Source organism: Melospiza melodia, chromosome 26, assembly GCF_035770615.1.
Source record: "Melospiza melodia melodia isolate bMelMel2 chromosome 26, bMelMel2.pri, whole genome shotgun sequence".
Lineage (NCBI taxonomy): Eukaryota > Metazoa > Chordata > Aves > Passeriformes > Passerellidae > Melospiza > Melospiza melodia.
In genome coordinates this window covers 884,272-902,713 of record NC_086219.1, presented here as the reverse complement: position 1 = coordinate 902,713, position 18,442 = coordinate 884,272, and the positions used below count along the sequence as shown (strand labels likewise).

At 52.3% G+C, this 18,442-nt stretch overlaps 1 protein-coding gene across 1 annotated transcript; it reads right to left on the bottom strand.

Annotated features, from left to right (window-relative positions):
- Positions 1-632: 632 nt before the first annotated feature.
- CA6 (carbonic anhydrase 6) lies at positions 633-16,258 on the bottom strand. Its single transcript, XM_063176695.1, has 11 exons — positions 15,938-16,258; positions 9,502-9,593; positions 8,324-8,506; positions 5,445-5,593; positions 4,605-4,700; positions 4,068-4,134; positions 3,490-3,647; positions 2,220-2,343; positions 2,026-2,089; positions 1,755-1,915; positions 633-1,246 (listed from the first exon to the last, which is right to left on the bottom strand). Exons 2-11 carry the CDS (start codon positions 9,578-9,580, stop codon positions 633-635), a joined length of 1,695 nt encoding a protein of 564 aa, XP_063032765.1. The 5' UTR covers positions 9,581-9,593; positions 15,938-16,258.
- Positions 16,259-18,442: the final 2,184 nt, after the last annotated feature.

The following is an 18,442-nucleotide window of genomic DNA, read 5'->3' as shown; positions in this document are numbered from 1 at the left end:
ACTGATTTACTTTAACCTTAGCAAATCAGTTTATATACACAACAATCAGTTTATATACACAATACACCTGTGCTCAAGTTTGTGATATATGAGTGTTGGAAAAGGAGCTGTTTCCATGCTCTGTCTCTGCATCCACTACAGAAAAGAAGCAAAGTTGTGCCACAGGCCAGGGCACAGGGAGTGCACAGGACCTGTCCTGGGAGCTGCCCTGCCACAGCTCCACATCTGCTCCTGTGGGACACGACTGCAAGGGAAGGGAGGTGAGTTGGTGCTGACAAACAGGACGAGAGACAAGCAGGGAGGATGGAGAGAAACTGAGACTGGGAAATGAATGGGAGAGAAATTTTATTTGAGAAAGCAGCTCCTTTGAGCAGAGAGCAGCTCTTCGGCATGAAAAAACAAATCTGTGTATGGGGATCTAAATCAACCCCCTGGAGAGAGGTAACAAGCCAGGGTGCTAGACTGTGCCAGATTCTGCAGTTCATTGCTCTTATCTCACGGATGGAGGTTTTGGTCTCTTGAAAAACACCCTGGAGCACCAGGAGGTGCATAGCGAGCCTACAAAGCAGGAGGAGCAACAAGCAAACCAGCTCAGCTTTTCTGATTTTCCCAGGCCACAGCTGGGGCTGTGCTCACTGGCAGCTGGTGTCAGGCTGCAGCAGGACCCCCCCGAGCAGGGCCATGGGGGTCTGTCCCCAGGCTATGACATCCCCCGTGGGCTGCCCTGCCCTGCACAGCGCCAGCGCCCGCACCTCGGCGGCGCTGAGCACCCTGCTCCACAGGCTCACCCGGCTCAGCCAGCCCGCCAGGCCGTTGGAGAACGTGCCCAGCAGAGGGTCCCTGGCCTTGCCGAGCAGCAGCGAGCCCCCGGCCCGGGTCACGTAGCCCTTCTGGATGCTCCTGGCTTTGCCAGCGGCCCCGTTGAGCCAGAGCGTGGCCGTTCCCTCCGGGGCTGCCCAGGTGACGCAGAGGTGCAGCCAGCCCTGCGCCCCGTGCTGCAGGGGGAAGCTGAGGAAGTGCCCTCCCAGCCAGAGCCCCAGCTCTGCGCCCACGGTCACCTCCAGCTCGTGCTCGCTCTCCCCGGTGGAGTAGGACAGGACGGTCTGGCTGCCCTGGCGCTGGGCTCTGCTCCAAAAGCACAGCGTGAGGGCTTGCAGGGACACGGCACGGAGGGGATGCACCTCCACACAGCTCTCAACGTTTTCCACGGGGAAGTAGAAAGCTGGAAAGGTGCTGGAGTTGGTATCTGAAATAACCCAAAACCAGCAGTTACGTTTCCTGTGAACCAGCCAGATTCTGGAGGCTGGCACCCACAGAGCTGGTGGGGCTGTGCAGTCTGAGCTCCCAGCTATGCTGTGTGTTGTGCCAGCAGGGAAGGGCTTTGGAATGATGAAAAGCTGAGCTGAGCTCCTCCACAGAAACATTTGGGCAAAAAATGGTTTTCCCTCTTTCCTCCCTTTTCTCATGCTGTATAAAATAGAGGTGAGGGTTATTTATCCTGAGGGAACTGAGCTGAGCATTTTTACCGTTTGTAAAAATGTGCTCCCATGTGGCAGGAGAGAGCTGCAGCTGCTGTGGGAGTAGCTGGCTTAGGGCTGGCCTTGATGATGGTGAAGGATTTCCATCAGCAGGCCCAGATATGGCACAGAATTCTACCTGTGTGTGCCAGTGCCAAAGCTGTCACTGGTTTGGGCCAGCAAGCTCAGCAGGGCTCTCCATCCTCACAAGGTGAGGGGACTCAACCTGTGTCTTACCCGTGTGGCTCAGTCCATTCAGCAACTCTCTCTTCATGTCCTGGAGCTGCATCTGGATTTGGTCCAGCCTGAGGGTGAATTCCTCTGGATCACACTGTGCTGGAGCAATCAGAGAGCTGCACTTACAGAGGGCTGGCACCTGCACAAGCTGCATTTTCCAACTGGAGCAGAAGCTGTTTCAAACTGCAGCTCCTCTCCTCAGTGTGGCTGCCCAGGCAGAGCCGTTCCTGCAGCTCCATGCACCAGACACAGCTGAGCTGAGGCTCCTGACGTGGTGCCAGGTGGCACCAGCTGCCCCGGAGGTGTGACACCGCCAGGGCAGGGCCGGCACACACCTTGAACCAGGGGAGGCGCAGGGACAGCTCCGCCCGAGCAGGGACACTGCCCTCCCAGCCAGGGCCTCCAGCCTGTCCCAGCACAGGGCCTGGCAGTGTCACAGCCTCCCCCAGGGTCCCCTGGCCCTACCCTGGCCCCGCCGGGCTCGGAAGGATGCCTCCACCACGCGGCCCCGCAGCGGCTGCGCGTGCCGGTAATCGTTGCGCAGGGTGCAGTTGTGCCAGTCCAGCAGCGTGTTCTCCAGCAGCTGCACCTGCCGTGGCACAGGGACAGGGGACAGGGACATCGCTCAGGGCACGGGGACATCACTCAGGGCACAATGACACGGGGACATCACACAGGGCATGGGGACAGCAGCTGTGCCCAGACCTGCAGTGCAGAATGGCACAGGGACATGGCAGAGGGCACAGGGACATCGCTCAGGGCATGGGGACATCACTCAGGGCACAATGACACAGGGACATCACACAGGGCATGGGGACATCACTCAGGGCACAATGACACAGGGACATCACACAGGGCATGGGGACATCGCTCAGGGACAGGGCACGGGGACATCACTCAGGGCACAATGACACAGGGACATCACTCAGGGCATGGGGACAGCAGCTGTGCCCAGACCTGCAGTGCACACCCTGCAGCTGGGGATTGCACTGAGGATCACACAGGAATCCTCAGGGTCTCTTGCTGAGCAGCAGCTGGGGAAGGAACAGGACTGAGGGCCCTTATCAGCCAATTCGTGATAAGAGCTGGGGGAGTTCTGAGCTCCTGCCTGAGGACAGCAGGGATGGAGATTCTGCTGCTATTCAGTGCTTTTCTCACAAGTGCCCTCCAGCCTTCCCCTGCCAAAAAGAGCATTTCTATTTCAAAGAGAGCACACTGTGATCTCCCACTACTGTGGTCTCGGTTTTATCTTTTTCTTCTCCTGGAAGAAAATGTTTCTGATGCTTCTTTATTATTTATTAACTTTAAAGCATTACTTTCAGTGTGAGTCTAGACACAGAAAAACCCTGAAATACCTTCTAAAATCGGCCAATTATTCTGTAATTATGTTAATGTTATGAATGGCTCTTTTTTGGTGGTTTTTTTTTGGCTTGGTTTTTTTTTCAGGGGGATTCTCTTGCAGTAGTTTTTGCCTTGTTAATCTCATGGGTCTCTTCCTTTTTTATAGTGCTCCGGGGTGGCTGAGCTTTGCTGAGCAGAGTTTTGTGATCAGTCACCAGAGCTGGGTGACAGCTGCACAGCCTGGCCCTGCTGCCATGCAGAACAACAGGCACCTGGAACTCCAGGAATCCACCCCAAATCTCTGTGGGAGAGGTGCCCCAAGAGCTCTGTGTTCCCTGGAGGGCAGAAAGGGAACAGCCAGAGGGAGGAGGAGCTGGGGAGAGGCAGCGCTGACCTGAGTGTGGGACAGGACAATGGGCGAGTGGAAGATGGTCCAGATGACGCTCTCGGAGCACGGAGGGGTGGTCAGGGAGCCCTGGTACCTGTAGAAGTGGGAGAGGTTTTCTGGCAGCATGGCTTGGATGTCCAGGGAGCTGAGAGTTGTGGAGTGACCTCCAAAGGAAGCAGAGATGGTATCAGCAGTTAATGGGGAAGTGCTCTTGGAGCTGGGGCTGGCAAAGCCCTCTGGCCCATCAGAACTGTGGTGGAGATGGAGAGGCACGAGAGGCCCTTTCTGGGCCTGTGCTCTGTCAGACAGACATGTCTGGGTCCTGGGGGTGCTGGGCAGTGCTCTCAGTGCTCTGCCAGTGCCTGGGGTGCTGTGCAGGCTGCAGGAAGCTGCTATTTGTGCTGCACACACCTCCAGGAGTGCATTTATTGCAGCCCTGAGCACCCTCCCCACAGCTCTGGGGTGAAATTGTGCTGGGCTGAGGATGCTCTGCCAGCACAGCAGCAGGAAAAGGGCAGTTCCCAGAGGGTGCACACACAGGCTGGGAGCTATCAGGGACAGAGGAAGGCACTGCCAGGTCTTACCTGCAAACCTGATCCTCGCCAGTTTGGAGATGAATTCGCTGTAGTAGGTGTTCTCAAAGTGCCCATCCTAAACACAGCACAGACACTTGATCAACGGTGTGACCTGCCTGTCCTTCTCACTGCTGAGCACTTGGGGGGAGACAAAGAGAACAGACACCACCACAGGTCCCCTGATGGGCTGGACAATGGTCAGTTTGTTCAGCTTGGGCAGAACAGTGAACAGGATTCTTTTTTACTGTAAAATCCAAGTGTTCCCACTGGCAAAGCAGAGCAAGGCTAGGAGGCACAGCAGGGAAATCCCACCTGATAGTCTCATATATGGGAGATATATATATATAAAATACTACTTAAGGGGCAGTTTTCTGGGGCTCCCAAGGGGTTTTGGCTGGTGCTGTGTGAAGCCCAGATGGCCCAGGGGAAGCAGCACAGCCCCTAAAGAGGGGCCAGACCCCATCTCCTGGGCCAGCTGTGCAAACCTCGTGTCTCAGGGAGGTTTTGCCCAGGCAGTGCCCCTGCCCCAGCCTGGCTCACACCTACCGTGTACAGGAAGGCCAGCACAGCCAGCCCCTGGGGCTTGTCCTTGGCTTCCTCAAAGCTGGAGTAGTTAGCAGAGTCGTAGTGGACAATGTGCAGCTGCCAGGAGAGAGAGGGGGTCATTCAGCAAGGAGTGATGAGTGGCTCCTGCATGCTTAGAGGGACACACTGGCGGGACAGACACCCTCCCAGTTTGTGCTGTTTGTGCCTCAGAGCAGGCCAAAAGGTTTAACAGGTTTGTGGTGGCTGTGGGGGAACACCTCTGAAGGACACGAGTGCTCTCACCATGGCTTTTCTTGGAGTTTTCTGTGCCAGCACTGTCAGACTCAGCCCTGTCATTTCCCTGCTTTCCCCCTTGTCTCCCTGCAGGCTCTATGGGGTGCAGCCCCCTTTCCCATTACCCTGCTTTCCCCTTTATCTCCCTGCAGGCTCTATGGGGTGCAGCCCCCCTTTCCCATTACCCTGCTTTCCCCCTTATCTCCCTGCAGGCTCTATGGGGTGCAGCCCCCTTTCCCATTACCCTGCTTTCCCCCTTATCTCCCTGCAGGCTGTATGGGGTGCAGCCCCCCTTTCCCATTGCCCTGCTTTTCCCCTTCCCTCCCTGCAGGCTCTGTGGGGTGCAGCCCCCTTTCCCATTGTCCTGCTTTCCCCCTTATCTCCCTGCAGGCTCTGTGGGGTGCAGCCCCCCTTTCCCATTACCCTGCTTTCCCCCTTATCTCCCTGCAGGCTCTATGGGGTGCAGCCCCCTTTCCCATTGCCCAGCTTTCCCCTTCCCTCCCTGCAGGCTCTGTGGGGTGCAGCCCCCCTTTCCCAGTGAGCCCCAGACCCCTGATCCCCACGAACCTCAGCGAAGTAGCGCATGCCGTCGATGGTGTGCTCCGAGCCGCTGCTCTCCAGGTCCAGCCCTCCCCAGTGCAGGTGCATCTGCACAGCTGTGTACACACCTGGCAGCCCTCGGGAGATGTTCATGGTGGGTGGCAAGTCGATCTGAACTGAGGGAGGACAGGGTTGGAGGCAGCAGGGGGGGCAGCCTTGCCCATCCCTGTGGTGGCACCTCCTGGAAGGAGCAGGCACCGTCGCCACCCCGGCGTGGGAGGGAAAACGGTGAAATTTAAAACTTTGTGTGCTTAAAACCTTTCCTGGGCTCAGGCTGGGGCAGGCACAAGCAGGACTGGGCATCCCCAGCTGTGCCTGCAGACCCCTTCTCCCCCTGAGAGCTCTGGCATTGGCAGCGGGCACTAATGAAAGCTTCAATGCTCGGCTCACCCAGCTGAGCACATCTGGCACAGGTCTGTTAACCACTTCCTTCCCAAGGCAGAAAAGGGGAATGGGAATCAACACAGCCAGTGGCCTCATCTGTTATCACAATTCCCAGTGAGGCCCAGCCCTTCTGGGAACGCCCTGCAGGTTTGAAAAGGCTGTGTCACTGCTGAAGGATTTGTGGAGACAAACCTCTTTTCTTCTCCTTGCCAAGGAGAAGTCACAAACCCTTTGTCTTCCTGCTGATTCCCTGCCAGAAATCATAGATTATGTTAATATATCTAGGAGTGGAAGTGGAGAATTGCCTCATCTAAATGAAAGCCCCCAGCATGTTACAAAAACTAGCAACTATCCTTGCAAAATGCAGCACAACATATTATTAATTAGTCATTGTTTGGGTTTCTGAGGAGTTTCTTTTGTTTGTGAACTGTTTATTGACAGACAAGACGAAAGAATGTTTCCTTTTAATATCCCAAAGGCTCTAGAGCGGGAGGGATAACACAATCTACCTTTTTCATGAGTTCCCTGCTGACTGCCTGCCATAACGAGGGTTATTTACTTCAAGCACCTCACCAGGGTTTCTACTTTCTACAAAACTCAGCCAGGGAATTGTGCTGTGAGTTTCTTACAAGCTCGAGGCTCCTCTAAGACATTCCAGGCAAATATTTGCTGCAAGCAAAAGGCAGGGAGCAGCCTGGCCTGCTTCTGCTTTTCCCCCACGTGGAGTGTGAGTGGGGAGTGTGAGTGCTCCATGGAGTGTGAGTGGGGAGTGTGAGTGGGGAGTGTGAGTGCTCCATGAGTGTGAGTGGGGAGTGTGAGTGGGGAGTGTGAGTGCTCCATGGAGTGTGAGTGGGAGTGTGAGTGCTCCATGGAGTGTGAGTGGGGAGTGTGAGTGGGGAGTGTGAGTGCTCCATGGAGTGTGAGTGCTCCATGGAGTGTGAGTCCTCCATGGAGTGTGAGTGGGGAGTGTGAGTGCTCCATGAGTGTGAGTGCGGAGTGTGAGTGCTCCATGAGTGTGAGTGGGGAGTGTGAGTGCTCCATGAGTGTGAGTGGGGAGTGTGAGTGCTCCTGCTCTGCCAGGCGGTGGAGAATCAGCTGGGCTGAGCAGGGAGAGTGCAGCTGAGCCTTCCCCAGCACTGCTGCTCTGCAGCTTGGCCCCTGGCCATGCCTGCCTGCAGGGACAGCAGCACAGCCACCCTGCCTGCCCAGCCCTGGCCATTTGGGGTTTGGCTCTGAGAGCCCGTAAGGAGAGTCCTGCTGTAAATCCCCCTGCTGTCCCTTTCAGATCTGCTGAGTGCTTTCCCTGAGAGATTCTGCTGCCCTGTCCCATCTCACTGAAGCCAGTAGAAAAGGCCAGCCTGACTCACAGGAGCTGTCAATAGCACAGCCGTTTGTCTTTGTGCTTTAGGAAACTGCCCCGCATCAGAAAAGCATTGTTGGGAAGTTAACAAAAGAACGGGCAAATACACACATGTGGTCAAAAAAGCTAAACCTGCAAGAATTAATGTCTAGGCAGGCAGGGCAGTAGTGCTGACAGAGAGCTCCGGGCTGAACGCTGACTTGGTGCGGCCACACAAAAGGAGTTTCAGTGTTCAGGGGCACAATCACAGCAGTCTTCCCCTGCTGGCACTCCCCTCCCTGCCCTCACCCCGGGTTTCTCTCTCCTTGTTGCAGGCAGGAAGGAAGAGCTGCTGTGCAGGACTCAGGAGCTGACAGCTTCATGCTGCCATCACCTTCCCAAAGCACTCATCCTCTCTCCCCTGCAGCCATTAGGAAATTCTCTCACTGCTCATCTGTAGTCCAAAGGCGTTATCCCAACAGTACCAGCTGATGAATTATTTAGGCAATGAATTACAGATTGCAGCAGGGGGATCTGGGATCTCCTAAATGATAAGCATTGCCCTGAAACTGGGTAGCCAAAGGCTGGGTTTTTAACATGTGCTGTGCTTCAGTTTCCTTTCCTGAGCTCCAAAACACCAATCCTCTGGTGAGGGAGGGATCCCCCTCTGTCTTGTACTCAGGGTGACCTATATCCAATGAAACCTGGGATGCAAAGGTTCCATTCCTGTCACAGGATTCGTGCACAGGCCAAAAGATGCATTTTTCTGAAAGCAGGGGAGTCAGTCTGAATGCAGTGTGCCCCAATACCACCCACTGCTGAACCCCTGTTGTCTTGCAGCACATTAAAGGAGAGGATCAATCTGGAATTCTCCAGCTGCATTTTATTCCCTTTTCATGTCCAACAGAGAAAATACCTTGCAGAAACCTAACTGCCTTTTATTTGCCTGATTTATTTATGTATTTCTGGAGAGCTTTCCTGCCTGACTGAGGAAAACAGCAAACCTAAGGGAGCAGAATGAGGTGAGAAGGCAAAGCAAGGTGAGTTCAGAACAAGGGCATTGTCTGGGGATGCATTTCCAAGCTGAAACACAAGATGTGTTCCTGCAGTGCCCCAGCCTTACCAGAGTGGCCATTGTTGGTCATCCTGAGCTGCCCCTGCAGGGGCTCATCGTAGCCACCGAGCTCCAGCTGCAGCGAGGGGTTGTACCTCACCTTCCTCCTCTGGATGTCAATGGGGGACTGCTGCTGGCCAGCACAGTCGGGGAAGTGCTGTGCCCAGTGCTCCTCGTCCAGCTCCCCCTCTCCTGCAGGGAGGAAGGAGGGTGACAGGGATGTGCTGTCAGTCAGCAGCCAGAGCACTCTCCCCATGTGCCAGCAGGAAACGCCACTCTAATTTTGGGAACGCCAGGAGCTGCAGCCATTACGGGTTGCTGTGCCTTCCCCAGAGTGGAAATGCACATTATCGTGTCTGCAGGACAGCTGTGCTGCAAAGTGGGAAACCTGCATTGCAGCAGAGGCTCGGTGATGGCTGGAGGCTGAGCCCCCACCAAAGGACGAGGGTGTTCACGTGGAAATGGGGATTTAAAAGGGTCCCAGCTGCCAGAGGTGTGGAACTGGCTTCTTAACCAGTGCGAGTGAATAGGATCAGGGCAATAGGCAGGAAGGCTCAGCTTGGGATCAGGAACTGACAGCAATTAGCTATTTTTAACTAGGGAGAGAGCAATTGCAATATTGCAACTCTTCAATATCCTTTGTTTTAACGTAGCCCGCTGAAGATCATAAAAGGATTACCACTTACTTCAGTGAGCTCTGCAAACAAACCCCTGACACAAATGAAATTTAGATAAAATTTCACCAAAAAAAAAAGTATAAATACCAAAATAAGTACTTAGTGCTCTGTACTGCCTGGGATATGACAATAAAACAAGAAGCAGGCAGTATTTAAAGCTTTTCCTTGCAGGATCATCCAAAGGGCAGCTTTTCTTCAAACACATTCTAAAGGTTTCCCCAATTGTTTGAACCTCGTTGTGCTGCCAACCCTGACAATGTGTCCTAACCACACAAAGGAGTAAAAGGAGGTGACATTGAGGAGAATCACTTTCAAGACATGGAGGCATCACTGAAGTGGAATAAATTGGCTGCTCTGTGATCTCTCACTAAGGGACAGCCGGGAAGGGAAGGGAAGGGAAGGGAAGGGAAGGGAAGGGAAGGGAAGGGAAGGGAAGGGAAGGGAAGGGAAGGGAAGGGAAGGGAAGGGAAGGGAAGGGAGCCTGCAGCCCCAGAGCAGCCCCGTTTTTACCTTTGTATGTCCAGGACACCTCGTGGCAGTGGCTGAGGAGCACAAGGAGCAGGGGGAGCAGGAACGCTGCCATCAGCATGTCTGTGTTGTACCTGCAGCACAGCCGAGGGGGAGATTGGTTAAAAACCCCTCAGAAACCCCAAACTCTGGTTTTCTCCAGGCCTGGCCTTTCCAGCAGCCCTCCTGCCCTCCTCCTCACCCCCAGCAGGACAATGGGTTTGGCCAGTCAGCTCTGCTGGCCTTTGGCTGAGCTGTCCCCACAGAGGGGACAGGTGCCCCGATGGCCAGAGCTGATGGCCCCGGGTCTGTCTGACCCCTGCACAGCTTTTCCTGTGCATTCATTGCTGATGAATGGGTTGAAAAGCTCCTCGCTGCAAGTATGGGTACAGCAGAGCTTTGTAAGCAGAAACAGGCAGCCCGGACCTCAGGGCTGCTCCCCTTTGCACAGCAAGGACCAAGGCACAAGGCATTCACTGGGTTTCAAAAGTGCAGAGCGTTCACAATCCTGCTAGAAATCAAAACTGCAGACACTTGGCTCCTCTGAAAATTAGAGACTGGGTCTAAAAGCACTCCACAGCCCTGAGCCTTAGCATTCAAAGCATTTTGCTTTCAACGCCTTCCCTCATCACTGGAAATCTAGTTTTGAATGGGAGAGATTTGAAACCTTTGAAAAATTCAGAGCTCTCAAAAACTACTTAGAGTTGAAAGGTGCAGGAGACTGCAAGCTTGATGGCTTTTCAAAAAACATGCAGGAATTCAAATAAAAACTAGCAGGTGACAGGTGTCTAAATGCTCCTGTGGACTTCTCTGTCTCTTCAGACACTTGATTTCCTTAAAAATGTGTCCCAAGCAAAGACTTGTGTATGGTCCAGTAAAAGTCATTTGGCAGAAGAGGGAACAGACCAGGGATTCTCTCCCTGCCTTTTTGTATCCTGTCGCCAGGCAAATGCCATTCCCTTTGAAAATCCTCCTCCCCCCTCAGGAATGACACTGCTGGCAGCCCTTTCTTCCCAGCTCCTAAACCCGCGGTTTCAAAACAAAAGGGGAGCAGAAATCTCCCCAGGAGTGGAATTTTTACCTTCTGTGGAAAAGAACTAGAGATTGCAACAAAAGCAGCATAGCTGGGCTGTTGGTTTCAGGTGACAGGCAGCAACATTAACCACGAGGCAAGAAAACTCAGATCAGTGAAATCTCAGCACTCCGTGCCCAGCGTCCCTGCCACTTGTGATAAAATTGGCAATTATTTTCAGGAACAAGGTGATTTTCAGCCACCCAGCAAGGTGGCAGCAGCTGAGGTGAGTCTGGGGGTGAGGGTCAGGCTGAGCTGCACACAGGCAGGACCTGGTGGGGCAGTTTGGGGCAGTTTGGGTGGCAGTTTGAGACAGTTTGGGGGGCAGTTTGAGGCAGTCTGGGGGGCAGTTTGGGCAGGACATGCCCCAGGATTCTGCAGCACAGGCAGTCGTGCTCATTCTGTGATTCTATGAATAATAACAGCAATTCACCAGTAAGAGGCACAGGTGAGCTACAGGTGCCATGGGAAGTCAGGTTTCTGTGCTGAAGAAGTTACAGGTATTTTGCTCAAAATCTTATTCTCTGCAAGTGAATTGTCAATGTAAAAAGGCCTTTCCTGGGTTGCTGGTTTGTGCAGTGCATGTTTAATCTTTGGGAACTGCTGTAATATTGAGCTGATTAACCAAATGTGTTTTTTCCCTCTCTCCTCTGAAGAAGTCATTTATTCTGACGGTTGCACTGAACTGTGTAAGGACCAAACCAAGCAAACCTGCCCTGCAATGCACTTCTTAATCCTTGTGTATCCAGTTGTGTAAATAGGCTTTGAAATTAGCTGAGGGCGAAATCTTGAGGGTTTATACCTCTTTGCACTTCAGGATTCCACACAGCAGCTCAGGAGGGTGTGAAGAAGAGTCAGGCACAGGGGATCACCTCTGCACTGGAGAGCTGCACTGGAATTCATTTTTAATGGAGCTTTTGTGACATTTCATTGATATCAGCAGGGGCTGTGGGTGCTCAGCCCAAACCCCACATCTGTGTTAGCTCAAATTCTTGTCATTATTGTCCCTTCTAACCCAAACCATTCTGTGATTCTGTGAGGACACAGCAATCTGTGGAAAGGATTTACTAATTGCACAAAGCATGAATTTCTTTTGCAGTTAGGACAGAACAATAATTTCAATTAAGTTCTTTAAACGTATTTGGAAATTGAGCTTCTAACTAGGAGCTGAATGTTATGGAAGTCCTCCTGTATTAGTATTGCCCACATCAACCACTGGTCACTGGTTCCTGGGGCTTTTTTAGTGTGTGGTATTAAACCTGGCTGGCCTGAGGCTTGTCTCGGTCAGCTCTTTTGCTGCCTGGATGCAATTTCAGGAGAATAATTTTCTCCATAATAATTTTCTGGAGAGAAGAATGGACAAAGTGCCTGGGCAGCATGGCAGCACCTGAGGTGAGCTGGGGGTTCTCTCACAGGTGGAGACTGGAGCAGGACTCATCTCTGCCCCGAGATTCAGCCAGTGAGAAATTCTGATGTTGTGTGTGTCAGCCATGGATATTCTTGGCATGATTTCTTCCCAGCAGCAGGGAAGTTTCACACAGACCTCGGCCCTGCCCCTCCTGCCTCCACTGCAGTAGGAAATAAGCCTTTTATCCCACATCGTTGGCTTCCATGCTCTTCACTTTTATCTCTACAGTTTCCCCTGACTCTTTGCCATCTTTTAAATCCTGCTTCTCCCAGGCTATTCTCTCTGTCCTCGCCGGCCTAAAGCTCAGCTCAAGTCTGACATTCTGAGAATTGGTGGCCACATTAAAACCTTGATGTGGCATTGAAGTGGCTGGCTCAAACCTCAGTGCTCCTTTGACCCAGAACTTGAAAGGGTTAACTCCTCTGCCTCTGAATCAGCAGGAATTCCATCAGGGCTTGCAGTGAGAGCTGCATCACTCCCCAGCCCAGCAAACATTTGACCAGGAACAGGCTGTTTGAAGTGAGATGGACAGAGTGCCTTCAATTGGGCCATTCAGGGTTTTGTGAGTGAGTCTGAAACCTCTTCAAACAGAGCTCTCTCTGCCGAGGTTGTGCTGGATGAGTGAAGGCATCCAGAGCCTGCACAGGCTTTATGAAAGGCAAAGATCAGCCAGTGCTGGCAGGCCCAGACCCATGAGGAAAGCTGACAATAGCTGTGCGGATTGAAACACGAGATTCTTTTATTCAACAATTCCTGTAATGTTTCTACATCTTATTTCCAAAACTGGCCCTCTTTTCTTTGATATTTTGTCCAGGCTCTTTTTTTTTGTTCCCTTTTTGCCCCTGGTTTTCAAGTACATACAGAGATCACAGAGGCAGAAAAGCGCTGGAATTCATTTCTCCAGTTCACACAATCCCTTTAGACCTTCATCTTATACAATATTTTGATGTATTTGACTAAATTTAATCATAGAATCAGAATGGTTGGGTTTGGAAGGGACCTTAAAGAATATCTAGTCCAACCCTCTGCCATGGGCAGGGACACCTTCTTCCCTCTTCTGATATAAATTCAGACACCTTTATGATTCTGCTGAAGCTTTGTGGAAGAAATGAGCTTTGAGGCAGTCAGAGACAGACACCAGAGATCTACACCAGTGCTCCTAAAGGCAGGATTTGCCCATTTGAAAGCAGAGAGGTTTCCTCTGCGAATTCCATTTCACGGTCTAACAGATCTCAGCATTAGCTACCTGCACTTCATTGTCAACCTAAATTTTCTTTTGCTCAGTTTCAGCCAATTACTCTTAGTTATAGCTGTAACCCTTGGATTATCTTAAAATAGTTTTCCCTTTTTAATGTTCACATCACTTCTGGGGTGGTTATCACCTCGCTGCACCACGGGCAGGAGCAGCCTTTCACTGCCATTTCCCCAAGGTGGAGAAAAGGACAATGTGATGCTATAAAAAGGAGAGAACATGGTCAAATAATCCCTCTTCATTTTCATTTCCAGGAAATGTCATTACAGCCCTTGTGATGTCTCTTTAGGGCTGTTCTACAGACTTTGCTGAAAGGGGATTTCATGTTCTGGATCTCTGCTTGAGACTTTGGAGGAAAGCAAAGCGTGAAGGCAGGATTAGGATGGGGGAGGCCAGATTTGCCACTGCATTGTGTGTGAGGAGCTCTGGAACGTGGTCTGAGTGTGGGGATGGAGGAGCTGTGTGAGAGAGAGCCTTGGGCAAAGGTTTCCATCATGCCAGGGCTCTGTGCTGTGCTCTGGCTGGGACGGAGAAGGAATGGCTGGGTGACAAGGAAGCCTGGCAGCATGTGCCAATACCTGCTCACGGTGCAATCAGTGCTTTGTACCTACCTGCACTGCTCCCCTAAAAATGTTAAGTTTGCTCCTCATCTCCAAGGTTATGGCAGGCAGGGGAAGCACAACTGCTGCTCCATCCCTCTGAAAATGGACATTAGCAGTGCACAAACAAAGGAGCGGACCCCAAGGCCCCGAGCAAACAAACAAACCCAGTGCACAGAACAAGTAAGGGCTCTGGAAAGTGCTGCTGCTCACTGCTGGGTAAGCACTTTTCCTTTCTGCATTGTGTGTTGAGCAGCTGTGACATCCAGTGGCCAAACACAATACGGTTGGGTCTGGTACAGACCTCTCCATACGGGCTAACAATAACAGAGCCCTTCCACGGCACTTTTCATCTTCAAATGCTGCACAAGCACGAATGCATTAACCCCTGCACAGCTCAGGGGTGAGCAATGCAGCCATCCCACAAGAGCAGGGGACAGCACTCTCCAAAGGCATGGCAATCAGCTCTCCAGGCCGTGGAGAACCTGCTGCAGGAGCACAGGGCAGGACCTTCAGCCCCAAGGCAAGGAGCTGAGAGATAAGGGATCAGAGTGCTGCAGCTCACTCAGCACCTGATGAGGAGGCCACACCTGAGGGATGGGTTGCGCTTGTTTTCCCAAGAGCAAAAATGTCCACGGAAAAAGAGAGGAAAGGATGGGGAAAGCTGAGAGATCCCAGCAGGAGCAGAGCTGCTTTGGAGGAGATCCTTTGTCAGAGGCCTGGCCTGAGGGAAAAGCTTCAGCAGAGAATTTCTGAAAACATCAGAGAACATTGCTGATAGATGTGGAAGGCAGGGGAGGCAGCACAGATGTGGATTTGGATTAAGAAATGCAGCGGTGGAATGGAAGAAATGTGACTACAAGGAGATGCCACCTTAAACTTCATCAGTGCCCAGTGTTTGCCTGCTCAGCCCTGCAGTGGTTTCGTCTGCAGGAAGGTCATTGCAGGGACCTGCAGAAGGAGCAGAGTGCCCACAGTCCCCCTCTCCCAGCAGCTCACCACCACTGCCCTCTGAGGAGTGAGAGTGGCAATGGGAGCTGGAAGTGTTTCCCATGAGAATGAGGTTGATTTTTAAGGCAGGAAGACAACATGAAGGAAATTTAAATCCTACTGTCTGTGTTGTACCTGTTCTGTGGCAAGAGGATCCTGCTTGATAACTCTTGTGCTTTACATAACTATTTTGCACCCATTAAGGAAACAAATTAGTTGTTTTTGGACTACTTTATTTTTTTTTTTTTCAGGTTATCATTCAAAAAGCCCCCAATCTTAAACACCAAAAATCAATTCCTAGCTTTCTTTCCCCTTTATAGTGGAATATATTTCAAAGAGAGGGGGAAGGCCATGCTGAGCAAGGAGCCTCAGACATTGCCTGAGAGACGCAATGCAGGACTTGCACTCTGGCCTCCACAGAGAGGATTACTGCATGGTTTCAGCATGGTTTCAGCATGGTTTCAGCAAGCAGCTGTGGCCTTTGGATCCTCTACTCCTGGCAATTAATGTCCAGCTGGTTCTTTCAGTCTCCCTGCAGATCACCATATCAGATCATCAGCTCCTGGGAAATGTTCTCTTTGGTATCAGCACGCTGATTCATGCACTGGTTCCCTTCCAAATGGCTATTGCCCGTGCCCTGAGAGTGGATGTGGCACTTGTAAATGTAGGTTAGCATTTCCAGTAGGAAAGAACATCCTGCCTGCTCCCGAGTGTCTCACACAGCCCTGGAGTACTCAGGGAGGCTGGTGATGGAGCCACAGTGCACAGACCACACTAACCAGCATGGACTCACAGCCCTTCCCCACGGCCCTAGAGAAGACAGCATAATGAAGATGGAAGTTAAGAGCATTAAGCAAGCTGGAAGTGCTGGGAGTTAAGAGCATTAAGAAAGCCATGAGGTCTGTCACCTCCAGCCATTTCACTATTCATGTGCCTAAAGGTGCCTCACTGCAGGGTGAAGCTGGGAGGCAAAGGCACGCCAGAAAATGGGATGAAAAGTGAGGGAGAAGGATGTAAAGTCAGAGGAAGCTCTGAATGCCTGGAAGAAAACATCTTGAACAGTCATTCCCCCATGTAATAGATACCCAGAAAGAACATTAGTCAGACTCTGCCATTACCTTTGCAATGAACGTTCCTTAAAACCACCGGGCTCTGCAGGGTCGATGAAGAGCAGGGATCTGAGTGCTCACGTCTGCATCCAGCGGCTTCCCTCTGGAGATCCCACCTGGGCTGAGGTGAGGGGCAAAGCTCCCCGAGATGCAGAGCTGCCCTCCCCAAGGAACCTGCTCAGAACACAAGCAGGCTGGCACTGGCTGCAGTGGAAGCAGCAGGGGAGGGAGGTGCCCTCGCAGCCACCCAGGCACATCTTCAGCTGTTCTGGGAGGCACTGGGGGGAAAGAGAAGGCCCAGAGCGTGCAGGAAGTGCTTTCAAGGTGCTCTGAAAGCTCACGCCCTGGAATGTGCCCTGCACTGCTGGTGGTTATTAGCACTTGGATGCATCGCAAACAAGTCCTGATCTGTGGTGGTTCTGCTCTGCCTCGGCACCCTCGGCTGCCTGGAGCAGTGATTTCACACTCTGCAGAGCTCCCAGGGCTCCTGCCCGACTGCTCTGAACTGGGAAAGGCTGCCCTGGCTGCCTTCTGTGCTCCAAAACATGTGCATTTATCACACTTCCAATTTTACCTGCAAAGCACAAGGAATGCGAGGCCTTGCAGTGCAGGGATTTTGCTCCTCAGGGTCCTTCTCCATTTCTGGCTGCTGAGTGCCTGAGAGCCAGGCCTGTGCCATGGTTTTCCCCTCTGTGTGTTAGTGTTCCTGCTGGGAACACTGGCTCTATGTGTCCCCAAACTCTGTCCCCAGTGTCCACCCCATTAACCCTACGGGCCCCTTCCAAGCCGTGAAATATTTTAAGTGTGTACTGAATATTTGATAAAAATTTGGTAACAAGCTTGGATTCCCAAAGGAACTCCTGCTTCCTAGAAACCTCATAGCCTTGGGGATGCTCTTTAAAGCGAGACAAAAGAAGAAAAATCAGGCAGGATACACGAGTGAGCAGCAGCACTTTTAATACCAGCTCCGAGTTTAATTTTAACATGCATGGCACAGCGCGAGTTTAAATCTGCTGATCCAGGAAAAAATTATACCAACACCTGAACAGTGCCAGGCTTGTGCTTGTGGGTGCCTGCAGCCCCGGTGTCCCCAGCTGTGCCTCCTCAAGGGTCCTGCTGGCATGGGGAACGCAGGCTCCAGCGCAGGAAATCTGCTTTGTGCTGCCTCTGCGCCCACAGGGGAAGGAGGGTGAGGCAGGGGACAAGTCCTAAACCCCTCCTAATAAATTCTGAGGGAGAGCTCAGGGCAGGGGGGTTTGCTTTAAACCCCACCTCTGCCCCCCACCAGGCCCATTATGACCTTTCAGAAAACGTTTTGTCCCCAAAGAGCACCCTGCTGTACTTCAGCATCAGCCTTTGCTGTCTACCACAATGTTTAATTTCCCTCAGCCTCAGGCTTTCTTGTGCTCCATTTTCCTGAGCTCATTACGAGACTCGACACCTCTGTGTGGTTTTCCTGCATGGCAATAAAGGCGAAGATAGTGAAGCATCTGTAATCCAGCAGTTAAAATGCAGCATAAAAATGCAGCTTTAGGATTTCCAGCATCTGGAATGTGTTTTTACAGGGAATGTGCCCTCACACCAGGAAGGGTGAGGCTGCAGGACAAGCCAGGGCTGCTAAGGGGTACAATAGTATTATAAGGGGTACAGTGTGTTTTGGAGTGGCTGGCACTTCAAAAAAATCTACCAGTTTAATTCCAAGAGCTTTTCCTGCCCAACAGTGCCTTATCTCAGCTGGGTAGGACCCAGCATCATTCCGCCCTGATTGGTGGCTGTGCAGCCACAGGGGTGTGCAGGGAAGGGACAAACCCCACACACAGCGGGCACAGGGGACACAGGGCACTGCCACAAACCAGCCTGGCTGGCACAGGGCTCGTCCCTCTGCTGTCCCAGCCGGGGTCACAGCGGGTCTGAGGGCACTTGCAATGCCTCAGTCCAGCTCAGTCCAGCTGACTTCCTTTGCTCTTTATTAGACTTTAAGCTTGTCCCGAGGGGATGTTCTCAGGAAGGAAAGAAAAATGTGCCCGGAAGGTACATCAAGCACGGGCGGGCAGGGCAGGGCAGGGCTGAGGAGCACAAATTTCACTGATCTGTGAGCAGTAAAACGGCTTTGTTGGGGCAGTCAGGACGAACTGGGCACTGCCACATCCTCACAGATGGAACACAGAATGGCTTGGCTTGCTGGGACCTGAAAGCTCAACCCATCCCAGCCCTGACGCAGGCAGGGACGCCTTCCACTATCCCAGAACACTGGGCAAAGTTTGTGTTCCTGCTGGCACACTGCTGTGGGGTGTCACAGCCCAGCTTTTCCACACTGGGCAAAGTTTGTGTTCCTGCTGGCACACTGCTGTGGGGTGTCACAGTCACCATCAATGCTCCTTGTCCCCCTGCCCCAGGATGCGTGATGGTTATTCACTTCAAAATCAGAGTGAGTATTTATTGCGTTTGTAATTAGCCTTTCCCTGGAACTATTACAAACACACACATCCGTTCCAGCCTTCCTCTTTCCAGGTC